General features: G+C 41.3%; 1 protein-coding gene across 9 annotated transcripts in view; it reads right to left on the reverse strand.

The window, feature by feature from the left end:
* Positions 1 to 2,509: 2,509 nt before the first annotated feature.
* Positions 2,510 to 13,125, reverse strand: part of ARHGAP26 (Rho GTPase activating protein 26) — a 210,882-nt gene continuing 200,266 nt past the window's right edge. For all 9 annotated transcript variants that reach the window (XM_081852065.1, XM_081852059.1, XM_081852066.1 and 6 more), the window contains 2 exons: positions 11,998 to 12,089; positions 2,510 to 4,725 (listed from right to left, as the gene is read on the reverse strand). In XM_081852065.1, the coding sequence (XP_081708191.1) occupies positions 4,637 to 4,725; positions 11,998 to 12,089 (181 nt within the window). In that variant the 3' untranslated portion in view covers positions 2,510 to 4,636. The remainder of the gene's footprint in view (positions 4,726 to 11,997; positions 12,090 to 13,125) is intronic.

Raw genomic sequence — 13,125 nt, forward strand, 5'->3', positions numbered from 1 at the left:
AGGATTTTTGCTACCAGCACAGACCAGGCTGAAAAGAGCTGAAGAAACCCCTCAGCCAGCTACCTGTGTGTGTGTTTGTGTGTACATATGTATGTACATGTGTATGTATGTATCAGTAGAGGCCACTCAGCGAAAAGAAAAGAAGAGGGCAGGAGGGAAGGGAAAGGAGCCTCCTGAGTCTCCCTCCCTCTTTACATGTATAACGAGGCAGAAGCTTGAAGAGGTGTTGGCCCAGCATCAAAATCAGTGCGGAGGAGAACCCTCAGGGATTCAGAGAGGATAGCAATTAATAGCAATACATTACTTTTTCCTCACTAGGCGGCATTCTAAATTCTTGGTGATCTCCAAGCAGCCATAAGTGGGGCAGGCACAGTTGTAGACGGACGCAAGGAAAGATGCCTCAGGCACTTCAAATGAAAGTAAGAAAGCCGTATCTTGATTTAACTCCTGATAATATAATGCGTTGCTCTTTCGCTGCTCAGCATACAATGAGGCAGAGGGAGACAGGGAAGCATTTAATACAAAAACACCTCACTAAGAGGAGCTACCTTTCAGCCAGGACTAATTTCTCCCCAATTTCTATCACATTAGACGAATAAAATGCCTGCCTTGGGTATAGAAACCCAAACACTGGAATGTCAACTATGTTCAGCTTTGTTTTCAAAGTGCTTTGTCCCAAATGTTATATTTCAGTAAACATGTGACATACAGTATCTGGGGGTGGAGGGAGAGAAGAAATGCCAAAACTACCATAATAGTGTGGCAGTCAGAGCTTAATTTCCAGGGTTTTTGTGTGTGTGTATGTCTGGCTGCCGAAAACCTAAGCTACCTTCCCCAAATATAAGAATGATGCTTAAAGTGCTGCCATTCTGAATTAATTTTCCTAAGGGCTCTTGTGATCTATAGACTTGAGGGGGAAGAGTCACATTTGAGTTTTTGCTAGCATCCTATTTGCTAGCTAATACATCCTATTTATATTTCTCTGTCCTGTGCCATTTAATTTGAGGGCCAGATTTACCTCAAGTCCCTGACTGTGAAATCTGGGATCTGATGAATAGATGGTTTGCAAGGCCATTCCATTGTTATTATTTCTTTAAGAGCCCATGGGGTTTTCATTCTTCACTTGGTTTCAATGTGCATTGTGTATCAAGGGCTATCAAGGGCTTCATAGGGAATTCAGCTGGAATATTTCGTAGGTTTCTTGGACATCTTCTACATATGAAGAATGAGGCATTGCAGTTCTGAGGTGTTAGAATGGATGGCACCTCTTTAGGCTACAGGTAGAGGGTGTCACACCTTTGAATGCTCATCTGCATGAAGAACCCCCACCATCCCCACCTTATCTTTCAGGGGTTTAAAAGGAGGACTACATTCTCTCTCCTGGATATGCTAATTCTCTACTAACGGACTTGTTGTTGTTTACCTTGGAAGCCTAAAGCGGTACTATCCATTCTACCATGTTGGGATTCTACTACCTCATTTTCCTTTAACCACTGACCACACATGAGTTCCTCTTTTGAAAACCCTCTGCACCAGACCTGCCAAGCTTCTCTGCACTTTCAAGCAAGGACTCTTGATTTACTATGCGCCAAGAACATATTAAAAAGAAAAGTTCAAAATGCTGTTGCTTGAAGACATTAGGTATGCTAGTAACTTGTAAGAGAGAAGAAATTTCTTACTTATTAAAAAAATGCAGGAACCAATACGTTTCCATGTAAAAAATAAAATAAAAAATTCTCTCCTCTGGGATGGCAGTCTGAGGTAGAACAGTATGTTATATGTTGTTCTAAGGTTTTTGTTGTTTTTTAAAAAAACTTAACATACACACAAACCAGCTTCTGAGGCTGCACTGAAGAAGCCTGAGTCCTTAAATTATCCCTGCTTGTGCTATTTTGCTATTGAGAGTACCTGATCCCATCAAGCTGCTTTTACCCCCAATGCATAGTGTTTGAAGTGTGAGGGGGGGGGGGAAAGGAATCAGAATCATAGGGATTGTAAGGGTAGTCTCTCAATTATGTCTACCTGAAAATAAGTGGGCTGATGTATTTGGAGCGGGGAATACAAGTACCTGCACTTATCTCCCAGCAGCAATAAAAGCAGCTTGGTAGAGAATTTCAAAAAATAAAAAAAATAAATACACTAGTTATAGCATCAGAGATTGCATGGCTGTGTGCTTGCTTATTAAAAGAGCACAAGAGAGAGTGTTAGCTGGCTCAGACGTCACAATAAACCATGGATAGGAGGAGCAGGCGTATGGAGGCCTCAGACACTTGTGCTGCCCCCTCCTCCTGCAGTACAGAAACAAGAAGTTCAAAAATTCTCTCTTCTGCTTTTGATTAACTACATCTTGTCATGTTGTCAAATCAAGCAAACTGTGATTAATCATAATTATGGTTTGGTAGAAATAAGCCAGTGTCAAGCAATGGAGCTGGCTTGTTTCAATAATCTTAAGATTAACCACAGTTTAATGTTCAGATGAACTCTTAAGGAAAACCCCAGAGATGAAATATTGCATTCAATACGTATATTATTTGTTCAATAAACACTAGAGCTTCGAAATGAACAAAACACAATAGAAAAATACACTTACTACGCTCCTTCAAAGATGCCTAAAAATATGAACAAAAATGGAAGATGTGCAAAAGCTGCTGCCAAAATGAAGGAGACCAGGAAAAGTCATTTTCTCTAACGTTGGTGTGTAGATTTGTGCTTGCCTCTGCACCTCTTGTTAAATATGTTTAAATGCTGACTGAATACCTAGTTTATTACACTTCTGTTAAAAATCAGAATATATAAAAACTTTACTTCACAATATTTCAAATCATCATATTTACATCTCAAATTCAAAACAGTCAGTGAAACATACAGCAATGTGAACACTCAAGAATTTAAGATTAAATTAAAAAAAGCACACAAACATTTTAAAGCAGAAGAAGTCTATGGCCACTGAAATATGATAGTACAGCAGCTGGGGTGTGGGGCAGGGGAACCACAATTTACCAGGAAGTGCCAGTTTTTCTACTTCTGCAAGTGGGCCAACTTTTCAATTTCATCTGAACACAGTCAAAACTGTCTATTTCTTTTTAAAGCAAAGAAGAAGAAGAAGCATGGTATCTGAAAAGTTTGGCTTTCAAATCATGTCATTAAGTTTAAATTCTACAGCTATGCAGACAATATGCAAAGCAACTTGAGAGCAATTTAGGAAAAGGGTGCATCTTTCCCAAAACAGGTATTTCACTGAGAAAGGCATTACTGAAAGGCATCAATGAATAGGTGAAAACATCAATCCTAATACTTCATATATGTGTGTTTTCCAGATTTTTCACTCAACTGCACAATAAATACAAAATTCTAAGGTAGGTGACTGTGTAGAGGAGGGGAAGGGAACCTGTGGCTCTTAAGATGTTGCCAATGAGCAGGGATGATAGTTGTAATTCAGTGGCATCCTTAATGCTAAAGGTTCCCCGCCCTGTGTGTAACACACACACACACACACACACACACACACACACACCAGGCTACAAAGCAAGCAAGGGACATAATGACAGAAAGTATTGCTGTGAATGACAGAAGCTGCCCACATCAAAGAAATAAGAAAGGCCCAAGTGCACAATAGGCTTTGGATGCTTGTTTCTACAAATTTGTGCTAGTAAGTGACAAGGGAAGGACAGCAAGTCAGTCTATGTGCTATTCTACAAAAGCAACTGCTTGACCTCTAAGAAGGAAATTCCTGTTTGAAGAGATTGCAGATATTTTAGTCTTAGCCATTCTGTTGTTGTTGTCGTTTTTTAAAAAAGCCTTTATGAACTTTGGTCCAAAACATTATATTCTTCATATTGCTGATGGATATTTTTTGGGATCACAGTTGCTACACACACTCTGGAAAAACATTCAGATTCTGTTGTGTGTCTTGCTTGGACATTAAAAAGTTAAAAGCATTACTGTAATGCAACTGCTGTATTGTTTTTGGTCTATGTAGTGAAGTAGTTCTCATTATTGGAATTATTTATGTGTTGATTGCTGTCCAGGATGGCTAATCTCTGCAGAGGAAAGCCATTAGTGTTGATGTACATAAACGTTATTTACACCTTCTGAAGATAAAAGGAACAGACATGGTTTCCTCCAAGCCAATTGGAGGTTTATTTTGGCCAGCTAGAGGAAAGTGCAGGGGGTCTAATTTTTGTTCATCTAGCATTCCCTGGGTGTTACCCGAGAGGGCACCCGCAATGACTTTTTGTGATTTTGTGCAAGTAATTCCAGTTAAATGGGGCTTGGTATCAAGCAATCATTTTAAGCCACATTTACACACACACCTTGCTAATATCGTGCCCTCTAAAACAAAACACAATTTAGAAAGTGGGTGCACACCTTTTGTAGAAGAGCGGAACCATTTATGCTGAAGTTCCTCCCCCTCCCCCTTTCACATCCACCATTTCCTGCAGTGTCTTTGTACAAACAATGCATTACATAAGGAGCAACATACATTATTTACATAAACATTCATCTGAACAGGCACCAGAGTCCTTCACCTTTCTTTTCACAGTGGCAAACAGCAAATGATCTACAATACTCTAATCGGCAGTTGTCATGGATACCATGTAAAGCTCAGCAATGTTGTGTGTGAATGGGTCCATAGTTATAGAAACTCCACATAGTTCTCAGGGATCAATCCTGTTTTTCCATTCAAGGTTCCTTCCAACCAGCCAGGCTCTTGAGATGGATGAACTGAGAAGAGAGTTGAAGGTTATTAAGTCTATAAATCCGAAACTTTAAAATAGAACTGCAATGTTGACTAACTTTTTTAATTTCCTGTTCTTCCTGGCCGTAGGAGTGGGATGGATCCTCATCCTGCCCACAGAAAGAAAGGGTTATCCTCCAATTAAGTCTTCCTCTCAGAGGAGGGGCTCCACATAACATGCCTGAGCAGTGTACTTTCCAACCCCAAACAGCAACTTAGCAAACCTATTACCTGTATGTCTAAATAATAAAAGGTTAAGAAAGAGCGAAGAAGATAGTTGAGAGACATCCTTAGATGTCTCTGCCTAACTCTATCCATAAATCAGTTAACGGAGAGAAGAGGGCACTACTGAAGAATGAACCAGACTACCCTGAATCTACCAGGAAGAACAGAACATTTATTGGTCAGACAACATTCCATTTTCCACCCCTAGTGTACAGCAATTTCATCCTCAAGGGGATATAGCCACCCCTGGCCAAAAAAATCCCTCTCTCCCAGAATACTATGAAGTGCCACATCCTGTGTTAACAGAGAGACTTCTATAGTGTTTACAATCACTGTTGGGATTGCGGATTACACAGGAGGAGGAAAAGAAAAGTAGTAGTGAGGGTGACAATGGATATGATCAAACATACATATGCATTTACACTCTGCTTCAGTAGGAGGCAAGGACTAAGGGGTTAAAGTCTCTGGCTTCATCTCTCTCCCATCTCTTGCCGAAGAGTCTAAATGTTTATGGTTCCCCTTGCTCATTTCCCTTTTCTGTAGTGCTGAGGTTTCAAATTCCATCTTTCTTCCCTTGTGGCCTATTCCTCAGCCTAAAATTTCCTTCCATATTATCTTGCCTAGAATTCATTCCCACAGTCTCCTTGTCCCCACCCTCCCCACCCTTTTCTTTTTTTAAGCTCTCTATGTTTATGTAGTTAACAGACATTAGGAAACTATATTCCTGTTTGTGAAAGCCATCGTGATGACAACAGGGTTACATAAGCCTGGTCATACATTCTAGCTCACAGGAGGAGGAAGGAAGAAGGAAGGAAGTATTATCAAGAGGCCATTGCTGTTTCTGTGCAGATAATGCAAAAGCCACTCTTGGGACTGAACAGGGCTTTATGGGGAGAAAAAATCTGGAAAGATAACCTTCAATACTTAAGAAAATTAATGCACTTATTCTCTTTCTGGCTTGCTCATTAATGGGATTTCCTATGCTCGACTCTGGCAAAGCGTTTCCTTTACTGATTTAAACTCTAAGCTGGCAATAGACATGAGGGCAGCCCCGAGATAACTCCTCCCCCCTGCAAAAAGATGTTTAGGGTAGTGTGGGTTCCAGGCCAAACTTCCACAAAAGTATGCTACCAATATATATACTTTGGAGCAAGTAAAAAGTTAACAGCAAAAGTGTGGCACTTGAACTTGAGTTGCTCACCCGTGTGCAATCGTGTGCAATTTAAACACCCCCATTCCGCTCCTTGCCCCACTCCCGTTCTGCCCTTTTAGTGACATCTTTTATTATGTTTCTGGGTCAATTCCGGGTTTTGCGCTGTGTGTGTTTGCACAATTTTACACATATTGGTCATGCCTAAAACAGGGGTTGGCTGTATTTGGTTCCATACCTAAATCTGAGGTTGGGGATTACGTTAATCTATCAAATGAAACACAAAACTGCCTAAGTAGATTTGAACATGATTTTATGCGAAGAGATGAGAGGCCAGCAAAGTAATAGTAATAGTCCTCTTACTCCTCCTTACTTTTTATTCTGCCCTTCCTTGAAGGAACTGAAGGCAGCAACCATGGTAGGAATCCCACCACATTATTTCCTCCTCACCCGACTGCATAGGTTTTCAACATGTTATCAAAATTTAACACAAATAGCAACCTTACAATGACAATGGATTTATTATAACTAGAATGGTTAGTATCAAGGTTACTTTTACTTATTCATACTCTATATCCCTCTCTCATTTTGTTCTAGCCCACTAATGTGTATGAGGACAAGGAAAATGCTTGCATATGAATTGGGTTGGGGAGCAGGAAGAGGAATTTGCGTAAGTATACCTTTCTGTAAAAAATTCAAGACATTTTATTTCAAAACTGAACATCAAAGTACCTCTAATGGTTAAACAAGCAAAACAATGAGGCACTTGGGAACAATAGACCTCTAGGTTGGTTTGGAACAGGCTTCCTCAAACTTGGCCCTCCAGTTGTTTTTGGCCTACATTTCCCATGATCCCTAGTTAGCAGGACCAGCAGTCAGGGATGATGGGAACTGTAGTCTCAAAACATCTGGAGGGTCCGAGTTTGAGGAAGCCTGGTCTGTAATTTCTTTCTTAGACTCGGAATACAAATTTACTTTTTAAGAGGAAACAGTATGCGTATCTTAGGGAAAGTTTTTAAAATATTAGCATTAAGGAAGTTACATGACACCTCAAAAGACATCAGTAAATGATATGGGCTCATTTGTGCTGGTTCTGTCTTATACACATGGCTAAATTTCTAGGGGTGTCAACAGGAAAACTGTATGTACTGGTATTAGCTACACAATCCTATGCATGTCTACACATAAGAAAATCCCAATTCAGGTCAATGGGATTATTCCTGGATAAACTGCAGCCTAAATCAATCAATCTGAATCTATTTCAGGCCTGGGGTTAACTTTCAAGCCCTGGGCACTAATACATGTGAATGTTACCCTAGGGAAAAAAGGCATCTTTCATTGCATTGCCATAACTGCTAAAATTTTCTCCTCCCATGTGATATCTGCATAGTCCTTATTGAACTGCCCTGTCCCTCTTCTTTTTATTTTGTTAAAGACAATTCTTGAGCAGCTACTTGACTACATTTCTCATTTCATTTATACCCCGTGGAATGTAAGTGATTTACCTCATTTTTGTGTATATTTTATATTTGTAGGCTAATTCTGCATTCTACAGTTTTTCTCTCCAGACAGCCTCTTCTTACATCCTTAGTCAAATTTACATGTTTGTATTAAAATGATTAATGCAATTGGTTTTTTATTATCCTTTCAATTGATTTCCACATCGTTCCATTATTATATTTAGATCAGAACAGGATACTGTATAGGAGAAGGTCATCTGTATAATCCTTGTTAGTATTCTCAAGATGTAAGGATTTTTTTTTGTTTTGTTTTCTTAAACAGTATTTAGCTTTAATGTCCCCCATCACAGGCAGAAAACTTCAGCTTCTAAGGAAGATGGTAAGAGGGGCGGATGAAATTTTGCAGTTAAACCAAGGAAGGCAGAGAAACATTTAGAGAGATCATGTAAATGATTTAAAGGGAAGGAGGAACTTGTTGCCATGCTTTATACTGTTCTGGCCGAATCCTCCAAAAGAGGCAGTATTTCAGGGATACAAGAATTAATGCTCATTCAGGAGCTTATGGCAATGAAAAACTGGTGCATGATAGAATAATTGTCGTAGAGTTGGAAGGGAGCATGAGGGTAATCTCATCAACCCCCCTGCAATGCAGAATTCTTTTGCACAATGTAGGGCTCAAACCCATGACCCTGAGATGTAGAGTTTCATGCTCTGTTGATTGAGCTACACTTGGTCTATGGTATCGAAACAAGTGGCTGTGAAATTATATTGTGTGATATCCTGTTGTAACCATCTGCTAGTGCAGTGAAGTCCTGCTTCCTTTCTACAGTAATGGTTGCTTGTGCCTGAATTGAGAAAAGTTCTGTGGCTATAGTAGTCACATCACCTACTTACCCTCATGTTCCTCCAGGCAGTAAATGTTGGAGTTATAAGTATGCATATGGAGACCTACCTTTCATGGCTTTTTTGGGGGGGGGATTTAATACCCAGTATTCTGGGATTCTACTCTTGTTGGAGTAGAGAAGATTAGAAGAAGAACTACGTGTTTGCCTGAGCTATGGCAAACCTTACAATTATGATGATTTCCCCCCCTGCAGCTAATGGTTGCTGCCATGGACAGTACCATCATCTCTATCTGCCATATCTTTCCCCTGAAATCAGCTCGCAAACTGGAAGTTCGTATTCGTTGGAGGGATGTGGCATGATGCCGATGTCTCTCAAACTACCTCCAACCCGTCCTACTCAGAAACTGGGATGCCACACAAATGGAAAAAAAAACCAACAACATTTGTTTGGTACATTATACTAGCTGAAAAATGACCTTTTTGTTTGTCAGCTTGCCAAAAATGGGGGGGGGGGCCGATGACGGACCCATCATCTATAAATGGTAAGTGTGGAAAGGCCCTCAATGCTTACATTTATAAGCTGCCATACAGTATAAAGTATACAACCCCCTACTGAGTTATTTAAATGTAGGAAGCAACACTGAATAGTTTGCCCATCTTTGCTGTGATCATATGGCAGCCTTAAATTAATAAATAAAACTGAACTGAAAGAATGGAGGGAAATTCTGTTGCACCTTTCACTGCATTAAAAACATAAGGAGGTTTACAAATACTTCATTGGTGTAATAGGGTTAAAAACTTTTACAGAAATTAGAGATCTAAGTTAATCAACTCTGTAAGTTGGCAAATTGTCATTTTACATGCCAATGTAGCTATTATTATTATTATTATTATTATTATTATTATTATTATTAAACCTAGGGAGGGAAAGGTACTCCTATGCATGGTGATTTGAGCAAATGAAACAAAGAGCATGAAATAACGAACCACTGTTCCCACTGTGAAATGTGAAAAATTGGCTGCTTTTCTCCTGGCCAGAGATGGGATTCTTTTAGAGCTTATGCTGTGTCTTGTCAAAGATAGCAGAGGTTCAGGGTATGCAGAAGAGGTGGGGCTCTCTCTTTTGCTACATACACTCAGTTTGACTAATTAGAAGCAGACTAACATAGCTAGCTTGACTTGCTAACTCTCACACAAGATTATAGCTCCAAGTTGTAAAAATAAGTATGGCAAATAAAAAAATGTGCTTCATTTGACATGATATTTGTCTTGTTAAAAACTATTTTAAAAGTGTTTTCTCTTAATGCGGCTGTCAGAGCTGCCCAAAGTCCCAGCTCACAGAGGACCAACGCCAGGTCGTTGTTATATACAAAAGTCTTTATTGAAGTTCAGTCTCTATTTCAAAACCATGGCGCGCAGCTCTACGTCTTAAACCCTAGACCGCCGAAGCTCCGTCTGAATCTCCTCCCCTCTGACACCAGTTTAAGACTCTAGACCTGCTCCACCTCTTCCTCTGCTCTCTCCTCCTCTGGGTCCTCCTGTCCGCTGGGGCATTCCCCTTTCTGGACTCTTCTGACGCTGAGTCCCCTGACTCCTCCTCCTGCCTCCGGCGGGCTTTAGGACCTGGTTCCCAATCCGGGTTCTCTGCTGTCCCGCGCGCCTGTACATTTGAACTTGGCTCTCGCGCCAACCCAGTGACCTTCCTCCTGACCGTTACACTGCTTCTGTCACTACTTCCCTCTTCCGGGAGGCTAGCTGGACCTGGCCTCCCCTCCGTTCCCTGACTCTCCGATGGAGGCGTGGTCAGCCCTGACTCATCTTCTCTCCCTGCTGGGGGAGACGCTGGCCCCGAGCTCTGGGACTCTTCCCCCCCACTACGCTCTGGTGGGGAAGCTGGTCCTGATCTCCAACTGCTGCTCTGGGAGTCCCTGCTGGCCCCTTGCTTCTGGAGTGTCCCCTTTTGGACCCCCCTTGCCCTGGCCACCGGCGCCCCCTTCTGTGAATCTTCTGATTCGCTGGAGAGGCTCATGGAATCTCTCGGGCCACTGTCATCTTCTCCTACGCTGCCCTCAGATTCTTCCCCTTCGCTCTCCATTTCCTCTCTTCCCTGTGCCTCTGCTCCTGAGCCCCTGACATCTTAGAGCTTATGCTGTGTCTTGTCAAAGATAGCAGAGGTTCAGGGTATGCAGAAGAGGTGGGGCTCTCTCTTTTGCTACATACACTCAGTTTGACTAATTAGAAGCAGACTAACATAGCTAGCTTGACTTGCTAACTCTCACACAAGATTATAGCTCCAAGTTGAAAAAGTATGGCAAATAAAAAAATGTGCTTCATTTGACATGATATTTGTCTTGTTAAAAACTATTTTAAAAGTGTTTTCTCTTAATGCGGCAATTATAAAATGCATTTTGCCACATTCAGGAGGTCGACTGCAACATAGTCCTAAGTGAGGTAACTAGGCATGGAATGAGATCCAGTTGCACAACAAGACTCGCTTCTCCTCTCATCCCCCAACCTGTTCTGCCCCCCCCCCAACTTTTCACAGCATATTTAGGAGGCGTGGGGGCAGAAGAGGGGGGAAGTCCCACTGCGCTGAGTGGACCTCATTCCGTGCACACAACAACTTATTTGAATCTAGTGAATATTATGCAAGTTGTCTCTCAGTGTGGCCCAGCTGATTTTTATCTAGCAACCACTGTTTGTTCAATATAAACAGCCTTTCTCTATTTGTTCTGCTTTTCTCTATGCCTTAGAGCCAGGGGAGAGCAGGCTACTAATCAGCAGAGAGTTCAAAGAATTCTATCTGAAGCTTGCAGTCTTATAAATAGATTCATTCTCTTCTTCAGTATCTTTTGTTTTTGCAAAAATGGTAAATTATGGCCACTTCTTCTCTCCCAGCTCCTAAACTTGGCACTCTTCCTCACTTAAACTTGTTAAGAGTCTCTGTCCTCAAACCCACAACTACACCTGGTTTGTCCACCAGCCATTTGGTAATTTTCAGTAAGTCTTTTACTCCTGACCAACTGACCCATTAGCAGGTATGGAAAAAGATGACACTGCTAACCTACCCATGTTGAATGAACTGGGCTGGTATCTCTGGTATATTATTATCAATCCAACTGAAATCTCTTCAGTATTAACTGAACTGACAACCTGCAGTTAGAAATACAGCCAAATATTTATGTGGTTGACTAGAGCTTTACAAATTTCAACATCCACAAAATTAGCCATGTTTTCCCCTGCTCATCCCCATTTTCCCACCGTAATTGCCCTATGCCAGCAGCTCTCTCTCCTCCTTGGGTTCAGTTGAGTATTTACCCTTGCAACCCCAAAGATGCACAAACTGGTGTGCAACATACAGTTTTTAGCCCATATGTTCCCAATTAGTAAACATCAAATAGGCAGAAAGTTGTAGTCTGTATCACCATTTGTAACAGGATGAAGTCTTAAGATTACTCAGTGGGAAACACAAGCCTTCCCTCTTAGATTACTCAATGGGAAACACAAGCCTTCTCTCTTGAGAAATCACCATTCACTCTTCTTTGTGTTATGTAGGACTGGCCACACATGGATACTCACCATTATCAAATATGGTGCCTGCAGTGAAGGAGAGTTCTGAGTCGTGCTCTGCTTTGCAAGCATAGAGTGCTCTGGCTCTGCGGAATGGAGAACTGCAAAAATAATAACAAAAGAATCAGCACGCAGGAAGGTTTGCACATGTTTTCTTTTCGTGTGTGTATGCAGACTTGAGTATTTCTAAAGTATTTTCTCCTGAAAAATTCTTGAAACATGGATCAAAACTGCCAGATGGCAAAATGTGGAGGAAAAGATGAAACACAGGTCAAGGGAAAGATAAAAGGAATAATATTCAAGATAACACCAAGCATATTTAGAGGATGAGAGAGAGAGAGTGGTGTAACATTTCTTCTCCAAAACCAAGTTTCGTTATTTTGGATTTTCAACATTAACTGCTGCATTTGTGACCAAGGGAAGCCCATGGTTGCCCAATGGAATGAGCAATACTATGTCAGGGAGTGATGGGCAATTAAAAAAAAAAAAAAGAATTAGAGGCAGAGAAAAGGAATCAACTCTAAAGAGTCAGCTGGAAAAACTTTGTGAGGGAGAGAGAGTTTCTGATAAGAAACATAATCCAGAGGCCTGGCTCCTGGTTGAGGCTGACGTAGCCAAACTCTGCTAGCAATCTTTCCCTGGCATTGTAAATTATTTGAACTGAGGATTTGTTGGTAATTTTTCTCTCTAGCTCAGTTCCAAGACTCCATCTGCTTGAACAGTACAATGCAAATTTCCAACCCCGAGGAAGCCTTTCCTATAGTGATTTACCTGCAGTGGAACCTCCATGCCACAAACCACAGTCCTGCCTACTCACATGTTACAGAGGCTTGAGAAATAAAGCATCATCAATCTGGAGTGGCAGCTGCTAGTTTAAGCCCTGGACATGCTGCCCCATGAGTGATCTCTTTCCCTCAGGGGAAGAGTGGGAGAATGAGACACATTTTCCCCAACAAAGCTCCTGGTCCTGCAGGAGTCAACTGTTGCTGCTGTGACAGTTCTTGGATTTCACCCAGTCAAAAAAGCTTGAGTGAAAGTGATGGCGCCTAGATGAGGCACTCTGGTTGGTAGAGCTATGGCAGCTTCCTAACTGTAACTGGGAGCTAGCAGAAAGTGACACCTTTCAAGAAGAGGCTT

The sequence above is a fragment of the Podarcis erhardii genome (genome assembly GCF_964252035.2).
Source record: "Podarcis erhardii genome assembly, chromosome: 2".
Classification (NCBI taxonomy): Eukaryota; Metazoa; Chordata; class Lepidosauria; order Squamata; family Lacertidae; genus Podarcis; species Podarcis erhardii.